This window comes from Leuciscus leuciscus (assembly GCF_965113295.1).
Source record: "Leuciscus leuciscus genome assembly, chromosome: 3".
NCBI classification, from domain to species: Eukaryota; Metazoa; Chordata; class Actinopteri; order Cypriniformes; family Leuciscidae; genus Leuciscus; species Leuciscus leuciscus.
The window spans coordinates 8,735,576-8,759,952 of NC_138727.1; the positions used below are offsets into that span (position 1 = coordinate 8,735,576).

General features: G+C 36.6%; 1 protein-coding gene across 7 annotated transcripts in view; it reads right to left on the minus strand.

Moving 5' to 3' along the window:
• grin2ab (glutamate receptor, ionotropic, N-methyl D-aspartate 2A, b) overlaps window positions 1–24,377 on the minus strand; it is a 108,854-nt gene that overhangs the window by 15,752 nt on the left and 68,725 nt on the right. For all 7 annotated transcript variants that reach the window (XR_014204534.1, XR_014204535.1, XR_014204536.1 and 4 more), the window contains exon 5: window positions 7,000–7,114. Coding sequence is in view for 3 of the 7 variants with exons in the window: in XM_082164617.1 (XP_082020743.1) it covers window positions 7,000–7,114 (115 nt within the window). In the remaining 4 variants the exon portion in view is untranslated. The remainder of the gene's footprint in view (window positions 1–6,999; window positions 7,115–24,377) is intronic.

Sequence of the window (24,377 nt, forward strand, 5' to 3'; positions counted from 1 at the left end):
TTTCCTTATTCAGCCTATGTCATGTTAATAATTTCGCACATTGTTTGGCCTCTGTGATTCATGCTAATCCGATTGTTAAGTCTGACGTCACGCGTGACGTTTAGCCTTTTCCGGGTCCAAGCGCTCCTCTCGTCCAGAAATAACAATAGAGACAGAGCGTATTTAGGCCACGCCGACACACCCAGGGGGAAAACAATCAAACAGTCTCCATTGACTTTGCATTGCGAGAGGCTGCCTCCTTGTCATTTCTTGCTTCTAACAAAAGACAGACAAATGCCTAAAAGCTGCTGTGTGACAAGGTGTACAGCAAACAAGCTAAAAAACCCAGACATACGTTTTTATTAGCTCTCGACCTCAAAAAACGAGTGTTTAGTACATAAAAGTGGATACAGGCAGTTAAGACAGAGCGTCACGTGTCTCATTACTCTGAGAACTAACGTACGCCCGCCGGAGGAGACCGTAATCGGCAACACAGGATAGTTTATCTTACAGAAATATAATATATAAAACTGACATTTGGATATTTGACTCACCAGTGACCAAATGTTTAACTTACTGCACACATAGTGGATTTTAGTGCATACTGAGTGTCAGGATCCCACAATTTACCCATTCGTTCCAGCCTGTATCCACTTTTATGTCCTCAAACGCTCGTTTTTTGGGGTCGACAGCTTATGAAAAATTATTTCTGGGTTTCTTAGCTTGTTTGCTGTACACCTTGTCACATAGCAGCTTTTAGGCATTATTCTGTATTTTGTTAGAAGCAAGAAATGACAAGGAGGCAGCCTCTCGCAATGCAAAGTCAATGGAGACAGTTGGTTTGTTTTCCCCCTTGGTGGGCGTGGTCTTCAGATTATGACGCGTTGCGCTCTGTCTCTATGGTGGAACCTGTCAATTTATTTACGATCACGTCCTTCTTAGTGAGGCACCCTTGGCGGTCAAAAAGGGTTTAAATTCCTTTAACACCAACAGAGTGGTTAGTGTAGCTCATCACTCAGGTGGCATAATTAAGGGTAGAGTCCAGGCATCAATGAAAAAGAAGATTTACGAGGTTGAAGTGAGTTAGCTCGGGACACGGGACACAGCACTGCGGCATTGTAAAAACACTCAATAATAACCAAAACACTAGCGAAAGCGGTAGGTAGGTAGAGAGGACCTGGACTTTGGACCCGGAAAGAGTATTATCGGAGAGTGGTTACGTCACGACTTAACAACCGAATATTAATCAATGTCAGTGTTGGATTTCAAGATTTTTTTTTTTTTTTTTTGTACAATAAACAATTTTGGTCGCAACAAGATAATATTGGGGTCTAAATGGTCCTGCGGGATAAAAAAATTCATTTTTACAAAAGTACGTAAGTGTCTTAAAGGCACAATATGTAAGATTTTTGCATAAAAATATCCAAAAAGCACAAGCACAGTGTTATATATTTTGTTCACTTGTGCATTTACATTATCCCAAATGTTTCCAACCATTTAAATCCAGAGAAATTTGCAATTTTAACCAGTGTAACATCCCTCCTCATTGCGTCACCTGTCGATGGAGTCATGTCCTCAGTTTCTGCTTTTACTGCTATAGAAGCATGGCGACACAGTGAGTCTCATGAAAATATGCGGAAGTAGAAGTTCCTAGCACACCACTGTTGTTGTTTCGCACAGTCGTCATGGACCACAATTACTCGTTATCATTTGCAGCAGGTTCTGTCGCCAAAGATAAGTTGGTAAGAAACGTAAACATATGGGTGAATCAAATGACCCAAGAGAGATTTGGACAAGATGAGAAATCAAACACAGATCAGTATTGGTGTGGGATTTCCTAGATAAAAAGAGCTTCGGGACAAACTTCGACTAGACAGAGTTGCCGATCTTGGATGCGTTTTATTCATAGACTGTAATAAATATGGACGTAGTGCCAGTGACGTCACCCGTAGGTTTCTGAAGAGCATTTTTGAAGCTAAAAGTGGGAGGAGCCTGCCGTCGCCATCTTGGGAGCACGTCACCGCGCGTCACTCCAGCAGGGCTCGCAAAATTTCAAAATCGCTGGTAGCCCTCCGGGCAGGCACTCTTCAGATTTTGGTAGCCCGAAATGAATTTTACTAGCCCAGATAAAAAGACAATTTTCAATGTAGAAAATTGGTTTTGAGTCAAAACAATGAATCACAAAACAAAATATCAACAAATATGCATCTGGTTCTAACTGAACTGAAATGTGTGTGACAAGTATGGAACATGAATCAGTCATGTCTGTGGCTCAGCCCCCAATGAGGGTATGATCTTTTTTTTTTTTAAAGTAACACTTTAGTTTAGGGTATAATACGCACTCATACTCAGTCAGGGTGGTTCGGGGGTACCCCGAGAAAATTTTGATTTCTCTGATCTACATATGTGCATTTTAAGATGTTTTTAAGGCCAAAAAAAATGGATAACAATAGCTTTAAAACCATGTAAGTGGGCAGCTGATTATTTTTCTCTCCTCATCAGCGTCACACTCCTATTCTCTTTGTCTTCCCCTCCTAAAGCTGAGCTTTGACTGATATAGGCTTTTCATTTTTGTCTGTCAGTGAAGTAAACATAGGGTCATCTGATAGGTTGATTTATGAATCATTTTCTCAGACACATTAATTTACTGAAAGCTACTAGGAAAGCTAGGTAGCCTAAGTTTATTAAATTCATTCACAGTATGTACACATTCATTATTGATCTTATTCCTAATACAGGGCCGTAGACAGGGCTTTATAATCAAAGAGGTCCTACATTTAAGGTTATTAGTGGGTTAAATTTTGTTTTGTTTTTCTGATATGTCCATTTCAAGACATTTTAAGGCCAAAAAAGGATAAGAAATAGCTTTAAAACAACGTCAGTGGGCAGATTATTTGTCAATAATCTACTTTTTTTTTTTTTAAATCAAGACTTAAAACGCATCTTTTTAAAATGGCTTTTAGTACCCAGTAGTATGGTGGCACTTTTATACTTTTATATTTATTTTCATTTTTTACTTTAGTTTTTTATTCTCTTATCTATTACTGTACTTGTTTTTCGGTGTGTTGTTTTACATTGTTGTTTAATCTGTTGTAAAGCACCTTGGTTCACCTATCGGTCGATGGAAGGTGCTATATAAATAAAAGTACATTACATTACAATACCTGCTCTCACTTATCCATCACTCTTTCTTTTTCTCTCAGTCTCCTCATCTTGCCCTGTCTCTTCCCCTCCTAAAGCTGAACTTAATTTACTGAAGGCTACAAATTGTATATTAATTCTCAACATGTACACATTCATTATTAATCTTGTGCCCAACATGAAAACGGCTTTGTTAATGCTCTGTTAATGTTCCCTCACAATGACAGCAAACTAATTATTAGTCACGTTACATAGGCCTATTTTCAGTTCAAAATGGCGAAATTCGACAAAAGTATATTCGATTGTCTGATAATTTTTGTCATTCGTTTCACATTTATGACCTAAAAAAAACTGTCAAATATGAAATGTTTAGTTTAGCTACTTACATCTTATCTCGCACTTGACCGTAAACTGAAGTGAGTCGCTCTCTGCTCAAATTCGCGCTCAGAAGCTTCTGTGTATATAAAGCCCGCCTACTTTGATTTGATTGGTCATCTCAAATATTCTGACATTGACAGACCAATGAGACTCAGATGAACACACGAACACACACACCCTGTCCTCTGTTTCTGACGTGTGCTCTGCTCGGCGCTGCTGCGGATTGAAGATGAAGAACGCGCTGAATCTGATTATAACAAGACTGAAGCGAACAGTATTTCAGATAGCCCGTCGGGCAGGCCGGTTATGCATTTTGGTAGCCCGAATGGAAAACAATATAGCCCCGGGACGTCGGGCAGGCGATTTTGCGAGCCCTGCTCCAGGGTAACCAAAAATGGGCAAAGAGGCGGGACATGGGTGGAGCTGAGGTGCCTGGTTGCTGAAAACACACCCGCCTAGCTCGACGTGATCGAGTTTAGTTATTATACTATAATAGTTAAAAGACATAGCTGAAAGTGAGACTGTGTATTGTGATGCTGTATTATTCTGCTAGTTTAAAAATGTATTATGAAGTAACTTACAATATTGCTGTGAGCTTGTGACAGTAATTATTGTGCATACACAATTGTGCATCAGTAATTCTGATTTTGGCCGCCTCTCAAATGGGTCAAACTATAAATATTACCTAAGAAGTCCAAGTAAATGCGCTAGAAATCCACGCTCATTCAAGGATGTGCATTTATTTCATCGACGGAGAAAGCACTGACACCTGCAGGATTTCATCAGACGGTACTTTTTATTTAACACTAAAATATTAAATAAGCATATATAGTCTATCTGTTCCGTGAGAGCAATGGTACCGCAGAACGAGTGTAGCCTCTATATCTATAGACATTTTTAAATCTGAAAACTCCAAAAAGCAACGAAATTGTCAGACACCCATGAGTGCATGTTCACAGAGGAAAACAACTGAAAAACAGCGCTGATTCTCTCGATACTCAACAATGACAGAATCCAAAAGAGTGGGCGAAGGTATAATGCATGTATTAAATTGTATGAAATAATCCCGAAAAAAGCACTAACATGGCAGAGATGCAAAGTTCAGCAGCTGGAATTAGCTGAGGTAGTAACGTGACGCTAACAGACAGCAGACAAACGGCTAGTAGTGACAGCAGCGGCAATCCCCCTGTCACTCAAGTGGCCACGCCCTTAATTATGCAGAACTTTAAGGCTTAATATAATTTGAATGGATGAGTTATAAAAAAATTCACCCCCCTCACAGTTGTAATGAAGGGCAAAATTAGCTATATAGACCAAAACTACTTTTTGCACCAGGCTGTAAACATATTTTTTTCTGCTGTAAAGTTTGGCATTTTAACATGGGGGAGATACAGATTTGACTCCTTTCTGCAACCAGCCTCAAGCGGCCAATCGATGAATTGCAGTTTAAGTCACTTCCGTGTTGGTTTCAAGAGAGAGACAGGGAGGTTGCCGCTTGGTTTTATTAGATAATTGAGCCACTGTTTGGATTGGTTATAAACCTTAACAAGGTTAGTCTTATTGTTTGAAAGTCTTTTTTTCTTAATTAACTGCAAGTAACATGTATATATTTATTGACCAATTAATAATCAAGTACAGATAATCTGATTAGTTTAGTAATATTAGTATTAGTAAGTAATATTAGTAATAAATTTATTCTGATATATATGATATATTATTGCACTTGGTTTGTAAACCACTAAGCTTGGTTTGCTTAGGTAATTAACACTGTTTAAAGTCCCCCTGTGGTGAAAATCAAGCATTTAATGTTGTTTATATGTCTATGTGGTGTTTTAATATGCTTTAAGACAAACCGTGAGCAAATTCATAAGTCAACACCATTGCTGAGTATTTTCTCCTTAAAAGTGCAGTGAACCAAAGACAGTCTCAAAAACGCAGTTTGAAATCGCTGGTGTTTCTGACGTCACAAACTACCTTGTAAACAATCAGGTCAACGTGTGATCGTAAACGAGTGGATCTCTGAGCTGGTGAGCGAGAGGGAACGGTGAGTGGGAACGAATATTTGCATATTCATATAACTGAGTATACTAAATGAGGCAAATTACATTCAAGCTATTTTAAGGCATGAAGACATTTTTTTCCAAGGAAAAAACTTTTAAATATGTAATTTTAGTGATCAAAGATGAATTTTAAGGGATAAAATTATTGACTACAAGGGGACTTTAACAAATCTAACAAGTGAACAAGTCTATGGCAGTGTATTTAAATAGCCTACAGTAGAGTAGTAATTTAGCATTTAACATTACGTTACTTGCAGCTGATTAATTAGAATGAAATAAAAATCATGTGATCAAACTTAACGGTTGTAAAACTTCATTTCATTACCTCATCCATGAACATGATTTGTGAGTCCCAGCGGATTGATTTCCATCAGTAGTGGAGGTGAAGACGACAACTCCCATCATTCCACGCTCCTTCACAGCGTCATCAAGCTACGCCTTTGTTATTGTTTTGAATATGTGCCCTCTAGCGGCAAAAATTACATACTGTGCCTTAAAAACTGCATGCGTACTGATTACAACAGAAAAATGCTGTTTAAAGTAGTTTTAGATAGCACACCTAACCGCTGTTACTGCTTGAAATGTCATGTCAGCTAACCCATGTAACAACATAATGTATCAAGTTTACCCCATGTGTGTGCTCTGTAGTCTTTGCGCAATGGTCGTGTGTGCCATCATGTACGTGTGCTCGTCTATAAGCTCCGATAACACGATCGGCTCACACCCTGTTCTAGCCCCGCTGCAGTGAGAAATGATTAGTGTCACACTTTTCACACAATCACTGCAGGGTTTTAATGTGAGTGTGTGTGTCTTCACACACACACTGCAGGGCACTGTCAAAACACACAGCATCCAACACACCTCAGAGAAATAACAACTCATTAAAAGAACGCATGAGTGAGCAAACGATTACGAAAACGAGTGTGTGAAGCGCCGAGATAGAATAGGAGAACATGTAAAGCTAATTAGAGAAAGAGAGCAAAGACAGAGAATAGATTACTGTACAAAAAACAAGCAAATAATATATGCTAATAGCCAAAATAGAGAGAGAAACGAAAAAGGGCAATAAGCAGCAGAATCGAATTGGATGGAGACACATGTGCACTCTTCTCCAATTTAATGCTGGGAATAATTTCACAATAAATCAGTAATGAAACCATTGCGTTAATAAGGGCTATTTTGACTCTTTATGACTAAGTAAACAATGTTTTAAGTCATGTGCATGAAAAAACCCCGGGCTGTGAAATGGGAAGTACAAATGAAATGTTCTTTTTCACTAATAGCAAAGCCCAGTGCATTTTCAGTCACAGTCACAAAAAGGCTTTGAGCAAGTAAACAGAATATTGATTACTTATGGTTCCTGAATCCCCTTAAAGGCAAAGCTAACAGAAGAAAATGAAGATTCGGGAGGGATATAAAGATTAAAGGCTCTTTATCTTACCTTCTCCCATTCCCTCTGCGTGTTCAGAACAATGACAACCAGTTTGGGATTGACTTGGTAGCCATCGTCCATGAATGAATGATCTTTACCCCCTAGATTGACTCCCATCATATATCTGCAACACACATAGACACAGAAACCACAAACAGTTTAAACTCAACAAGGGTATTAAATGCTTTAAGGTTTACTTGTCATATTGCATTCAGACCAAAGTGTTTAGGGGCATGCAAGTCATTTAATGAAATATAAGTGAAAAGCTCAAAGGTAAGCAATATAAATCACATCTGATTGAATGCAATTTGGTGTCTTATCTATTTTACAAAGACATTAAATTACTTTTGTAATTTTAAATTACTTAGACAAATTGATCTATCCCCGTTCCATGTTTTTGTAGCCAAAACCCCAAATTCAATGAGAAAGCACATGAGCAATGTCCTACAAATGCATTTAGACTCCCAACTAATTCATTTTAAATGGACAAATTATGCATTGATGGATTTTTTTTTTCCTATGCTATCTTTCAAAGCATTACAAGTAAAGTATTTTAATGTGAAATTAATGTAAAAGTATTCTTAAACACACACACACACACACACACACACACAAACACACACACACACACACACACACACACACACACACACACACACACACACACACACACAATATGTGTTAACAATAACAATTAAGTATTCAATCTCCACAATTTATTATTTTGTAGAAACACCCTTTTCTCCAAAGACAAACACTTTCTGGGGTGTGTTTGTAAGAGCTTCAGACACACTGCAGGTGTTAATTTGCCCTTTAATTTAATTCTGGCAGATTTACTCCAGGTTGTTCAGGTTAATAGGATGACACTTATGCCGTTTGAAAAATAAGATTCACAGACTGACATTGTAGGACATTCAACTTTATGTTCTTAAAGGGATAGTTCACTCAAAAATGAAAATTGTGTCATCACTTACTCAACCTCGTGTTGTTCTAAACCTGTATGGGTTTCTCTGTTCTGTTGAACACAAAAGAAGATATTTTGAAGAATGTCGGTAACCAAACAGTTGATGGACCCCATTGACTTCCATAGTATTTTTTTTTCCCCATTATGGAAGTCAATGGGGTCCATCAACTGTTTGGTTACCGACATTCTTCAAAATATCTTCTTTTGTGTTCAACAGAACAGAGAAACCCATACAGGTTTAGAACAACACGAGGTTGAGTAAGTGATGACACAATTTTCATTTTTGAGTGAACTATCCCTTTAAACCTCTCTAATGTTTTTGATAATTTTTTTGTGATCAACAATGGCTTTTTTGTTGCAGAAACAGGTTATCTAACAGTGTTACCCTATATTTTTCAGCATTTCTTTTTCATCCATTCTGTAGCCAAACGATAGCTTTGTACTGTACAAGTAACAAATTAACACCAAGTTATTCACTCATAAATCTTCACCTCTGCATGGACTGCTTTCAGGGAGCTTCTTGACAGGAGTCAAAGACTTTACATACACAAAGAAGGTGCACTTACATTACTTATGAATGGGAGAAAATGCAACTTGCAATATGGCATAATAAGTCCCGCTTTCTAAATATAAGAGCTAATCGCTAATTGGTAAATTCATCGCATCTCTCATCTGAAAATCCGCGCTGTGTGAACACAACCAGACTGGACAACTAGTTGTGTCACATCATACAGTCTGAGTGAGCCGCTCTGCACTGTACAGACGCGTGTCTACCATGTGTTGCATGGTTTCATGTGTGGTTTCGGTAACTTACAGCGACGGAGACATGAGCTGTATATGTCATCTGAAGGTTTTAGATCCAGTCACTGTTCTCCACCGGAGGTGCTCCAGTCAGATTTGTGTTCTATGTGCGACTCAAATGCTCCCCTTTCCTCCAAGATATAAAAGCTGCAGTCAGTTAATAAAAATTTGACAGATGAACTCGCGTCTCGAATGGACTCTTGTCGTGTCAGAAGTGATAAGACTTTTCAGTTTTACGGATGTCACCATCTTTGATATTACTTTGGTCTCTGTCGCTATGTTAATGCCAAGAGAATATGGGCTTCACTCCTGTTGCATATACAGACGCTACTGCAAGCTGCTGTTGAACAGGACATTTTCAGACTCACACCTGCAAGTAAATGTGGTTGTCAATGAAAAAAACTGACAGTGTGAACGTAGCCTTTGAGCTTAAGAAACAACATTTACGGGTCAGTTAATGTAAAATGTTGTCGCTAATTTGAAATATGTTATTTAACTGTGCACTCAAAAAATGAAGTTTTACCTCTTGTTAAATTTAATTAATTAAAATAAGCAAAAGTAACACAATTGTTTAATATTTTGTCACAACTTAATTTAATTGTGTTCAATCAACCTAATATATTTAAAACTGAAGTTTACTTACTTAATTTGTGTGAAAACTACATGAATCACTTTTGTTGACAACTAACTGGGCAGTGGATCTGTAGTTCCCAGCATGCTTTGCAAGGGACTGCATTAGGAGGGTAAATTTAGGGATTAAAGTGTTATTTTATGTGTTTTTCTGTAAATGGAAAGATGTTGTTAGTTAATGTTAGTGTTTAATATTCAGTTATGTTAGAAACTTAGAGGACTTTCTGTAATGTTTTTGAATTTTGTGGTTACCATTATGCAGAAGAGTGGCGACTGTGTTTAGTTTAGGGCTGTGGGCACTCAGTACACACTATACATGCATTAAACCTCATTCGCAGACCTGCAAAAGTAATATTCAATATTACTCTGTAAAAAGTGGTTTTAATTAAACTGAACACTAGTAGCTTCTATCATTGGATATAATTGAGAGTCAAATTAGCTAAAATTATAATGTTGGCGATTTTAGGCAGGACAAAAATTAAATGTAGTCAACCTGACAAAACTTTATCTAGCAGGAATGACTAAATGAATTTAAGTTCATACAACAAATCATTTCAAACAAATTAGATTTTGTTGGGAAAATGTAATTCATTTTCGTGGAAAAGTTTTCCTTAATTTAAGCAAGTTCGTTCAACAGCTTATTTTTTTGAGTGTGAGTTCGGCAAGCAGTTTTTGAGATTTCAAACAGATATGACTTGGTCTTGGATGCCTGAAATGGCTGTCTAGAGGTGTTGCAAATACGCCCACCGAGTGCACAGACTTGCCCTGAAAGAGACTTAGCAGGGGCTCAACAGAACCAGTTCCCTTTCAAAGCCTTAATATTATTTAAAAATTCACCTTTTGGGTTCGACGGAAGAAAGAAGGTTGCACAAGTGTGGAACAACATGACAGAATTTTCATGTTTGGGTGAACTATTCATTTAATTATTTTTTTCCTAAAACGTTCAGACACTAATTAAAACATTACCTTAAAAAAAAACACACATTCTAAAATCTGACAAATTGGTTTCTTTTGCAACATCATCCTCCCATATGGCGCTATGATAATGCTTGACTGCCCATTCCATCTTTTACTTTGTTCTCAACTGCTGAACTCTGTAACCCTTTCAAAGCGATCACTGGCCTCTCTCACACATATCTGCTTGTTTGTGCAGAGTTTTGAGGAATGACCTTTTCTAGATGGTGTCTGGGGGGGTTTGTGATAGTTTTCACTTCTTCATAATTGAACAAACACCGCTGGGACATCCAAAGACTTGGACATTGTTTTCTAACCTTTTCCTAAAGCATTTGTCTAACATTATTTCTGACATACTTAGAATGCTCTTTAGTCTTCATTTTCACAGCTGTCCGTTCGATTAACAAGCTGAATAATTATACCGCAGCCGTGACAATTTTGTTTATCTAGGAAAGGTTATAATGACTCACAGGTATAATCCAGTTGTACATGTTTACATCCTCATCCATGAAATTTGTTTTGACTTTTAAACGTTTAACTTTAACTCAAACAAACTGCATTTTATTAACTAAAACTATTGACAACTGAAATAAAATCTAATATAAATGTTTGATGAAATGTTGCCTTGTCAACTTATTTATTTAAAACAACAAACTAAAAGTGAAATAAAAATAATTTGAAGCTAAACAGAAATATTAACAAAAATAATACAAATTACAAAAGCACATAAAATTACTAAAACATATTTAAATTGAACACTGAAAATATAAAATATAAAAGCTTATTCAAAACATCAATAAATAATACAATAAATAATACTAAAATAACACTGGATGATATAATCTCTGGATAATTTAAAGATGTGTGTAGCGTACGGGGGTCAGGGGACATGATTAAATGTGATTCCTTTCTTAATGCATTGTTTTTTTTTTTAACATGATTAATTGTACTAAATTGGCAACCATATAATTTGTCAATTTGCAGCATCTCCAACTTATTGGACACTGCATACGCATAAAGCATATTTTAGTTTGTATAAAGAATAATGACACGTTGATTATACTCATTAATTTAATGTTTCGGTGTTTATTTTCTGTTATTTACTTTACCTTCATGTTGCTCCAAACCTGTATAATTTTCTTTCTTCCGTGGAAAATAAAATGAAATTAACATCTTGACATCTGCCCTAAATCTCCTGGAAAAACAATCAACATCTTTTCAATTAATTGTTGATCCAGTTCACAAAACTAGTTCACAGGAGGGGAAGATTATCATTACACATATGGCTTCAGAAAATTTGGGAATACAAGTTTTATGGACTACTACAATAATACATGAACAGTGCTTTTGCATCCTTTGAAGCTTGAACGCTTCAGTCCCCATTCATTGTAAAGGCATGGAAACGAGCAAGAAATCCCGTTATTCAAAATATCTCCATCTGTGTCACATGGAAGATGGTCACACGGGTTTTGCTCGGCATGAGGGTGAGTAAATAATGACAGAATGTATATTTTTGGGTGAACTAATCCTTGAAGGGTCTGAATACTTTCGCACAGCCCTTTTCAATCACATACACTCCACTGAACAACAGAAGCTCAGTACTATATCTCTGTCTTCTCCATATAACGCACAATAAAGATTAGCTCAGCTGTGCACTACTCAGATGGCACAAACATACACACTCTCTTCGGAATTTAATTAAGAAACAGGAAAATAACTAGGAAATGAGGTTTAGCTTCAGGCAGAAATGAAAAGAACAGGGTCGGAGCTACACCTGCTACTCAGATACAGCTTATGTTGTGCGTGTTTGTTTGTAAGTGTGTCTTATTCTTATATTAGAGATTTCCACAGCACAAATTGAAAATGGATTTTTGTCATAGCTGTCACATAATATTCCCTTTAATAAACAAATCATTCTGTGCATCTCATCTCACTGATTAAGAAGTAGAGAGACGGGGTAATGTAATAGACTCTACACAGGGTGACCTTTATTTTCCATAGTCTTCTGAAAATTATCGAAAGCTTATGACTAATTATGTCACTGACAGTTAGTGGTTTATAAAATGTCATTTCAAATGGCTTTTTGTACACAGAGCCTCTTTATGATCTCAATTAACAGTGAAATGTTAGTCCGAGATTAGAGGTATAGTAAAATGCATATTAGGTGATGATAGTTCCACATGGAGCCGCAATTACTATTAATCTTTCTCTGGTCAGGGTCTTTGTTAGTGCTGTGCTAATCGTGACAAATTATTGCAATAGACTGCAATATATTAAAGTCCCCCTGTGGTGAAAATCAAGTTTTTAATGTTGTTTATATGTCTATGTGGTGTTTTTAATGTGCTTTAAGACAAACTATGTGCAAATTCATAAGTCAGCACCATTGCTGAATATTTTCTCCTTAAAACTGCAGTGAAAAAAAAGACTGTCTCAAAAACACGGTTTGAAATCCCTGGTGTTTCTTATGGAAGCATTTGGGTAGCAATATTCAATTTGAAATGTAATATGCAAAATGACGATGCAATGTGTAAAATGGCAATGCATTTCTGTATTTAAATTTACATTTTCCTTTACATTTGTGCAACGTTGGTGCAAAATGAAAATGAAAAATCAATTATATAAATTTACATTTGCCATTTCATACACTAGGTTTAATATGTACACTTATTTTAACGCTTTATAAGTTGCAAAATGAAAATGTAATACAGAAATGATAAGATATGTCTAACATGTTCAAGCAAAAACTGTAGCAAAATTTTCCTTAATTGCATTTACACTCACATTTAAGACACTTGAACGATTGCATTTTCATTAAATGTCCCGCAATGAATGTTGCCAAATTCAATGTGCAAATTGAAAATGCATTCTGAGCCGATCACGTCTCACGATGTTGGAACGTCTGGGATCATTTTCTGCCTAATTAGGCGTCAACACCCGTTTGGTGTCAACATTATGCTGCGCTGTTGTTGCCGGACTGTGTTAATGATGGTTTCGTTTTGTATAAAATATTCTCATTGTCTGATACACATATGCTTATCTTTATTCTTATTACTATTAACTATAATTACCCAATAATGTTGGAGATCATAGAGCTTTTCCTTACAAATGCATAGGCCTATTACTCTGAGATTACAGAATATGACGGGTCAAATTCATAGCTACCGAAAAATGTGACCGCTCTATTTATTCATAACTGTAATGTTCAATAAAGTGACTCATGTGATGTATGACCATCTCCCATTTCTATTTTATTAAGCATATTGATCAGATATTGATAAATTGGTAACATTACAGTAGGGTCAGAGAATCTGACGGGTCAAATTCATAGAAGACTAGCCTTTTTTGGGTGAATGTGGAACAGGTCGGGGGCTGGTGACGTCATCATCTATAATTCAGTGTCTAATATTTTAAAAAACGAAGCAGCACAAACAATTTTTTTACCGGCACAAACAAATGAGACTATTTTGCGTGATGTTGGAGCATGTGGGGGGCTGAGTGACCTCAGAATGAACAATAAAGAGTGAATCTGTGAGCTGGTGTGAGTGGAGGCGGGGCTAATTAGCATATTCATGGTCCGCGTGAAGTAAGGGTGTAGTGTTGCATTCAAGCTATTTTAAGGTATGAAAAAAAATTCACAGAAAAAAAAAAACGTTTAAATATGTCATTTTGGTGATCAAAGATGAGTTTTAAGGGATACAATTATTGACTACAGGGGGACTTTAAGGCTTTGTAATACAAATATCACACAGATGTATAAACAAATACATTTACAATAAATATTTAGGATAAAATAAAATATATTTGCATGAGTTACAAATATATTATGTCCACAATGTTGTTTTTTGGAAACCAGCCAAACTGTTATACTGTAATATTATAATATTACTGTAATATTATAGTAATATAATTTTTTTTACTATGCATTAGTAATACATTTCTGTGCTCATTTCTTTCATACATCATATTAAGGCAGTTCAATAAAACCCATAAGCCTTTATTTCACATGAAAGAAGACCTTTGAATTTCTTATGTTCTTCATGATAGTTTTTCAACAAATTATTCATTCCCTTAGAAAAAGAGCAAGTGGTTTATTATATCTCTTCAGTGGTGTGTCATTGACTTTGGATGATAACATAAAGATTTGCAATTATATGAATTAAGTAACACTGCAGCACTTTATGTTCACATTGCATGTTAAGCCTTTTAAATTTAAAGCATGGTTATCACAAATAACTGTGATCAGGCATTTATGTAATAATCCTGACAGACCAATCACAAACTGGGAATTAAAACCTAGAAACAACCATAAATACCCTAGCAACCACATGTGCTAAAACTCATGGTAACACTTTCTATGAAGACCATGAATAATGAACTATAGCTCCATTTATACTTATTTATAAGTATTAATATTCTATATATATGTTGATAAAGACTCATTAAGACATATACTGCATTACAAGAACAGTTATAGTTACATTTATATATTTTTTTATAATTACTTAAGTCATGCATTTGCTTTTTCAATGTGCTTTTTCAAAATCCATTATACACTGATTTATAAGTATTAATTAGTCAGTCTTGTGGGAATGTGTTTATAAAGATGCAGCCTGCATTGTTATAATGTTATTATATTATAGTTACAATGACTTTTTAGTATTTCAGATTTATTTCTGTCAAATAAGTGAATATATTGTTATTAATAGCCGTGTTGTGTTTATAATACAGTTACTAACCTCTATGCATCATTGATAGCTTTAAGTACAGTGAAAACATAGGATGCAATTTTCCTAAAGCAAATGTTAAGAAATCATGAAAATGTGCTCATTATACATTTTAAGTTGTTTATTTATAAATGTAACTAATGAACAATAATAATAAAAAGAAAAAACAGAAATCATTAATGTCAAAAATAAAATAAAATAAATATTTTTTAATGTTACTTACTAGCAAAAACACTGAATTTTTTTTTTTTTATACATTTCAAACTGCTATACCATGTATATGGCTGAGGAGATATAGATTTTAACTATTCAAAATTACCATTCATGACTTCTAAGGCAAACATTAGCCATTAAAGACAATTGATAACTAATTGGTACAGCAAACAAGTGTCTCTGGTACGATTTTATATTAGATCATTTATAAATCAGTGTATAAAAGATTATGAGCATGCACACTGAAAAAGCAAATGCATGACTTATAAATATTTTTAAAAAATAAACATGTTCTATAACTGTTCTTATAATACAGTATAGGTCTTAATGAGTCTTTATAAATATATTTATAGAATAGTAATATAAATACTTACTTATAAATAAATATAAATGGGGCTATAATTCATTATAAGCATGGACTTCATAGAAAGTGTTACCAAACTCATGATAATTTTTCAGCAAAAAATTATTAATTATTAACTGAATAACAGAGACCTTTAAATGGCATTTCGCTAGCACAGACTATGTAAGCGAACACAGGTTTGTCAGTAATAATACACAGGCTGACATATCCAATGCAACCAAAGAACTGGCCCAGCAGTTATTACGTTGTTTTGTGTGCCGAAAGATAATAAATATGAGGTCAACAACGAGGGAAAGCTACAACATAATGCTTCAGAATCGATTTTCAGAGATCTTGCCTTGCCTACAAGCGAAGCAAGTAAACAAGGCCAGAATCAAAGGACAGCAAGCGCAGAGGAAAATGTCTGATGAAAAACAGATTGGTGTTCACATAATACAGCGCTGCTACCGCTAAGGTGTTTAATGTTTTAAAAGTATATCAAACGTGGAAAATACCCCCCGATGAAGTCGACTTCAAATCTGTACAGTGAGAAATACAATATGTGTGACTTAAATCAAACCTGAGCGAGGGAAAGAAAAAAAAAGGGAAAAAAACCCACAAACAGCAGTTCTCAAGATGAGCTGATGGTAATCGATGCCATTTAGTTAATGTGTCAGACTGGGAATAATTTGGAGTAAAGAAGTTGCCACAACTCTGGCAAAACAAAAGGCAGACACTTTTGCCTTAGGCTGTGAAATCACTCAAGCTCTTGTCAGCCTCATGGCAGCGTCTTCTGTGTAAAGGTGATAATGTTGCAGGAGGTGCTTATGAAAGGAGTTGTTGTGTTTGTGATTGAGCAGGCACTGCAGGTCTGGGTTGGGCTCACAACAAACAGTGAGATAAACACAAACACAGACCGAGCTTACAGAACTCTCCAACTAAATAAAGTTTACACATCATAACTAGGGGTACATGATTTAACAGAGACCGTATCACCGTATTGACTAAGGATGTGCAAAACTATACACAAATCTGCATGCACATCCAAAGCGCGCACACAGAATGTGATTTTAATGTGATTTTAAACCATTCAAGCACAATGAGACTCACGCACTGTTTTCTGGTCTGCGCACACATCCAAAACGACAAGCGCAAGACGCCTCTCATACAGTATAGTATGCGATACTGAACTGAGTTCTCCTCCAAGTCTTTTTGCACTTGAACTGACAAATACACACAAATATGTCAAAATATCCTCGTAAACACAGTCGGTTATGTCTCAAGTGAATGCAAACAGTTGACAAAGAAAACGCATGTGTAATATATTGGATCCGTGCAGCTCTTAAAGGGGTCATGAACTGCATTGTTTTATTGTTTCATAATGTTTCCTGGGGTGCACTTACATTGTTAGTATGATTTTTACTTCAAAAATGGTCAGAATTTAGAAATAAAAGGCATTTTTCCTACCCTGATTTTAGCCTCTGATTTGAACGTTCTGTTTGAAGGGGCGTGTCTGCTGTGAGACTTAGTGTAAACGCCCACTGCTATGATTGGCTAACAGCTTTGCATATGAAATAGCTAGTATTTCACGTGGAACCCTCTCAAAAACTTTAAGCACGTTTTTGCTATTACAGCTCTTACTGGCGAAAAGTGATAATTATAGCATTACAATTAGATATATGGCATTATTTTTAGATCGTGGCATGAAAGGTTGCATTGATGAGCATAGCCAATCACAGACATGTATTCAGCGATCTCGTCATTGCAATTCGATTTCTGCACACTAATGAAAGCTTTCATCATAACAAACACAATGTAAAAAAGAGATTTGTTGATTATTACGGGAGTTTTGGCGCGAGTCCAGAACTCAGTCACTGATAAACAAGCGCTGTTTGATTGACAGCTCCAGCTATTGTTAACGAAGCGTTCATTGATCGCTTTCTATAATTCAGTCAGTTTAAATAACTGATTATTTACACCCTACTAAGAAAAACAATGTGAAGTTGACCGTTTAGTCACTGCTTTGATTTACTGACAGAAAGAAGAACATCTGACTGTAGCTATATGAATAATTTCATCAGAAATCACTGGTCACAGATCAGGCATTAGAATGAACAGGGTTACTTACATGTTGTGGCAATACTGTCTGTAAAGCCTGCGCTTCTTTGGGGACTGATTTACCAAAGAATCAAGTGAAATGTACCAAATATGAATAAATAATGTTCAACTGGAGACATTCACATTGTTGAAAATAAAGATCCACATTCCTAGCATTAGGATCCTTCTGAAGGTAATGTTATTTTTAGTCCAGTGAGTGACTCTATGCTCTTCTCTCTTCCTCATCTCACTAACGCCAGTGGGCGGGGCCAAAGTTGATGATCTTCTGCAGAGGCGGTCTTTCACTACCTTATTAAGTCATAAAGAGGCCCATTCCAGAATGAGTCGTTCACTGGCCCTGGTAACAATAAAAGCTGATTTTGGACTAACAAGAAAGTTTTCAGTTCTTAAACTTTCAGGATATTCTTATAATATGATAACCTCTTATACGTCAAAACCTCAAGGACATTTTTATTTCTCAGTTCATGACCCCTTTAAAGTGACTGCAGCCTAATATTCCTGCTAGTACCGTCTCTATAATAACATTAATCAAACAACAAAAGACAGAGAAAATTCACTCGCTGTTCTTGATTTATTTATAAAGTTTCTGTTTCTTAAAACACTGTTTATTTCGGTCATATCTTTGTTCAGTTGTATTTATTTGTGAAATAAATTTACTTGTCTTTAATAATGCCGGAAGTTTTTATTAGTTAGGCTAGTTGTTTTTACTAAGGTATTTTTAAACCATAGGCAAAAGTTTCTTGTGTAAGTGTTCTTTAGCCTGTTGATTTTTGTTCATGGTATTCAGCTACAATGATATGTTTTGTAATAAGACTTAGAAATAATGTGAATGATATCTACGTTTTTTTTTACCTTGTTGGAATCGAAATTAGGAATCGATAAGAATCCAAATCGATAAGCAGAGTCAGAATCAAAATCGTTAAAATTCAAACGATACCCAACCCTAGTTAAATGTAATTTATTAAAATATAAGTTGACTAAATTGCTATAACTTTTATTGCACAAAAACTCTAATTAAATCTAATTCATCACATCCAAAGATCAAAGCCCTCACAAAAACAGGAACCTTCAGATTATTAAATAATAATGGTTAGAGGTCGACCAATAATATATTTTGCCAATACCGATCACAAAAAATTGGACAATTTGGCCAATAACAATATTAACAATAATATAAATGAAAAAGAATGATTCACTCATTAAAGACATTCACTTGCTTCATTCCAGAATGAATCAATGTTTTTGAACAAATCACTTATGTTACTGAAACCCCACCACTAACACATTGGGCCCTATTTTAACGATCTGAAACGCAAGTGTCAAGCGCAAAGCGCAAGTAACTTTGTGGGCGGGTCTTGGGCGCTGTTGCTATTTTCCCGGCGGGATAAATGACTCTTGCGCCTGGCGCAAATCTAAAAGGGGTCTATCTATCTATCTATCTATCTATCTATCTAAATGTATGATTTGCAAAAATGAAAACTGCTGCTTCTGTGTAGATGAGAGAATCAAAGTGTATGCGCGTTGTGCACACGCTACATTGATTATGGCCAAGCATGCGCTCTTAAAATAGCATATGAATAACATGCGCAACGCGCCACTGACTTTAAACTAGTTTTTTTTCGGTCAGTGGCGGAATTGTTTTCTAAACGTGCAAAATAGCATCAGGGAACGTTTGCGCCAGAACACGCCTCCTCTTTGCGCTGAACCGCCCCCGGGAGCGCAAGTGTATTTCTTAGTTCATGCCACCAAAACCACCACAGCCAATTAATGTGTAAATTAAAGTGCTCTATATGTATATATTTAATTATTTCGGTCTTAAAATGCGTTAAAATAACATTTATTGGGGTTTCTTCAAAGGTAGCGTGTTTTTTCAGTAACTGGTGATGACGTCATAAGAGGAACTCGCAACCCATACTCTGCTAGATTCTTACTGTATTATGGCTATTTGGAGAACGACTGAGGATGTGGGAAACCATCAAATTCTTTATGGACCACAGCCCTACAATTTTATTAATGCTTGGTGTGAGGAGAATGAGTGGAGGGTTGGCCATGTGTCCTGGTGAGTAGCTACGTTAGAGCTAATCTAGGCTAGCCTGGTGCAAACTTAACCCCGATAATATAAGGGAACAAGCCAGTCTTTTCAAAAGTTTGCCGTCATGTAGAATAGCAAGGAGGGACAACGACTGAAGACATTATTTACTTACATGGTGTCAGTCCAAATCAGAGCTGTAGAGATGCACACACTGCACAGGCACCAATCGCTAGTCTCATCGACGCCTCAAACGTCATGTAATACCCTTCCTCAATCCACGCTATTTCTCACGATTTAATTAGCGATGTTTATTGTCAGAAAAGAAAAAGAGAGATCGATGTCCCCATCACTGTGTTTGTGTGGGCTATGTCACCCAATTGAATCAGCAGTGGAGAGTATGTGCTGCCGTGAGGTGAACGCGTTATGGAGTTTAGTGGAACAGCTCGACCTGTGACCGGCTGATCTGACGTGCCTGAACCCGGTGCCTGAACCCGTTTGTTTTGCGAATAGCTTATTCTCATTTCAGGCAGGATCACGGTCCCCTTGAAGTCAGCACACACGAGTATGTTTACAGCGGAGTTATTTTATCCATAATTTTTTTATCAAATAAAACATACAACCAACTTTTCTGTAGTTATGTAAGGCATCTATAGCTATGACTATGCCGGTAACTCTACTAGTGAGTTCCTCTTATGACGTCACGCCCCATCTAGTGGAAGGGAGCGGGAGCGGTTAAAACCACTGTTAAAAGTGCCAACTTTTCATATTATATTCAGCATTTTGGTATAAAAAAACAATGGTGGGCGGTTCTTATCTTTATGTTTAATAAACACATTGCATTATCTTCGTGAAAAATGTAACCTGCAATTTACACTTTAACCGACGTGCATCTGTGGAGGGAAAAGCGCGCTTTGCGCGGGTGCAAAATAGGAATGATACATGCGTCGGTGTACAAAGTCAATTGCGCTGGGTGCAAGATAGGGCCCATAGACTGTAAGTCTAGAAAGCGCAAACACAGACAAGTGAAGTGATGCAAACAATTAAAAGTTGGAACTCTGCTTGACCAACCAAATTCGAGAACGGAAACTAACTTTTTATATAATTTATACTATTTTCATACAATTGTATATAACAGCAGCACTTATTTGCTTGTGTGATATTACTTGCAGGGTTTCCGTTGTCCGGTAATTACCGGACATTGGCCGGAAAAAAAATGAAATGTCCGACAAAATTAAATCTCTCCGGTCAAATTGTCCGATTAAAATGACCTAATAATCCCGCCCCCCTAACACAATCTGAATAAGCCTAAAATGTATAAAACAAAAATACACCGACCTTTGGCTTTTATAAAGGAACAGGCTCTACCGTTTGAAAGTTATTAAACAACATCGCATGCTGCATTTCAAATAAAGCGCACGCCTAAAACGGCTGTAATATAGACCTAAACAACGACAACGAACGAATGAGTGAGACGTTTCAAATATGGCCAGGCCCAGGCAGACTAGCCGTAAAAGCTTTTTTCAGAGGCCAGACGCGACGGACGATGGTGAATCAGGAACGCCTGAAGCCTCAGATGTCCAGACAGCTCCACCACCACCGGAGAAAAAGCAGAATCGGATCAAGACGAAGCAGCGAAGTCGCCTTGCGGAGAACAAGGTTACGCGGCTTATGCGCATTGCAAGTTGCGGAGAGACACTAGCCGCGTTTCCATTAGGCTACCCTTCAAATTGAAATTGCGAATTAAAAATACGCACAATGGAAACACGTTAATTTCGCAAAAACTCCCGTTTATCGCAAGAACGTTTTTATGCTCGCATGAGGTGGTTTTTCAGGCAATTCGAAAAAGGAATATTTCGCAAAACTGCAATGGAAACAGTTTTTGCGCATTTGCAGTCACCTGACTTAGAAGACGCGGTGTGTTTGAGGTCCACGTATAGCTAGGCAAATAATAATCATTTTATATTATTTTATTATATTATAACATTTAATAAGCTATATTTAGAAGACGCTTTTATGCAAAAAAGGAACAAAGCTAAGTGTGGAGCGCGCACTGCATGGCACGGAGGCGCGGGCGTGACCACTTGCATTTTCCTATTAACAGTGGAAACAACTTAAAATACTCTGTCATTTCTGGTCATACAGAAAATAATAATACATTATTCTCAACTACTTTTATTTGTGTAAACTCACAATAACAAGAAAACGTTGTGCTTTTGTAAAATAAAAAATAAAAAATCAGACGCACTTTCATGATCTCCATAAACTGGAGCGTGAGAATTGAAACAAAATATAGCCTAGGCTAAAGCTTGAAATGTCCACTTTAAAACGAACAAATTCGAATCGAAAGCTAATACCTTCTGATTATGTACCTAATCTGTATGAAAGGTGCATTTCTCTCTAAAAGCGCATCTGCTTAACAGCGGAGATGGAGATGTGATTTTAGCCGACACTTAGAAAACAATAGTTTATTTATAATAGGCTATTAATGGCTCTTCTCATTCAGCACTGCGGGAAAAACATCAATTCCAGGTTCTAATTTGGCCTTTGAAAACCAGTAAAATCTACATGTTTTCCATATTAATTTGTGAATATGTTAAATGTTTAATAAAGGGGCAAAAAGTCATAAACAAAAATCAGAAAATGCGTCGGTATTTACTTTTTTTGCGCAGCAGTTTGTGTAGCCAGTTCAAATTAAAATTTTGGTGTTCAACTTTGCGTTTTAAAAAGACAACAACCGTTCATTTTTCGTTTTTCAATTACGGGTTAAAAAAGGAAAAACGAATGGACAAAAGTAGCCTACATGGATCGTTTGGACAGAATACGAGACAGAGTGCTTTATTAAATTCATAAAAGAAACAATAATTAGCCTATATAGGAATACTGGATTCTAAATCTCAAATAAATGCCACAATCAAAACCTCGGAGCAGAAATGAGGGCGAAACACCCAGAAACTCCTTATGTGTCGTTCGCAGTACAAGGGTCTTTCCCTGCCATTAATGCTTGGATAACACGCCACGTCTCCTTCCATTAATCATAATAATAATGTCTAATGCGGTGGCAGTGATATTATATAAACCAACGTCCGTTGCCGTGATTTTTTAAATGACTTATCGTGAGAGAAAAAAGGACGTTTAGTCGCATATAACATCGGTTAATGGAAACGCCGTCATTTCGCAATAGTTTTTTATCGATATTTAAATGAAAATGCGGCTATTTACACCGCGAGATATTCAGATATTTTATGTGGGGAAGGGGGATTGGTTTGTTAAACTATGAATGTGAAACCATAGTAAAAACAATTGGCGTTGATTGACGCCAATCGGACGTTCATGTTTTTTTTTTCCGTCTATTTGAAAGTTAGGCTAATAAACATGTTGCGTTCTATACGGCCTGATTATGTCTTTTTTTTTAAGTTACATAGCCTGCCTCCAGTTTTCCTCAACTTGACTAATTAAGAGGCAATATTTGACCGGCATATCATCAAAATGTCCGGAAAACGAAATCTCTGCCGGTCACTTTGACCGGCACCATTTTTTTCTAGCGGAAACTCTGATTACTTGCATATAATTTCAGCCATAACATAAAAATCTGTATTGGCCAAAAGTTCTATATCTGTGTATTTCTACAATACTAACTACATACGAATATAGGGACTAATTGCAGCCATAGATGGCAGCTGTATGTAGGCTATACATACTGTATGTGTGTGTAGCGTGATATTATTAACAGACTTAATTAAGACAACATATTAGTCAGAAATGGGTTTAGCCCCTGGGCAGACAGAAGGACAAGGGCCAGAACTACACCTGCTACTCAGATGCAGCATTTTAGGTTTGTATGTGTATATGTATATGTATATGTATATGTATATGTATATGTATGATTGCCTTAAGATAGAGAGCCAACTGTTTTATATTTTCCAACTTTCACTGACATCTTACCGAACATTACACCAGCGTTTTCGATTACAACACGAAGTCTAATTCTCTTTAATGATCATTCTGTTATATAAAATACCACTGCTCACATTACAGTATGTGTATACTTGGCTATAACAAGTATCACAACACATCTATCCATCTTTCTTGGAGGCATTTCGAAGGTTAATTCTAGCTCTGTGGATGGTGGCGTCATACAAAATGCTCCCACATTGAAGAGTCTGCAGTGTCCCAGATACAGACAGCCTTAGCAACGAGGGAGAGATCAAAAGGAACACCTACTCGGAGCAGACGGATACCAACGCTGCAAACAGCTACTGATGGTAACCCATGGCAACTCCTGATAACTGTGCATTCTGAAAAAAAAACAAAAAAAAAAAACAGCAAGTGCCTTCGCAATCTAAACTAACAGTAGATTTTGTTTCAGACTACCGTGTGCGATACGGACATCTTCATAGCCAATGTAGACATCCCAGGGTTGCCCTCGCAGCTCAGAACGGAACTGAAAACCAATTCAATCATTGAGATATAAAAGGAACTGGGCAGGAGGAATTAAATGGGATCCAAAATAGCAATCTTTGTGCTTCCTTAAATATCCAGCACCTCTCAAATGGAGCAAGAAAATGTGTTGCCTGAAAAAACTCCTTGTTTGTCACTGCTTAGTAAGCT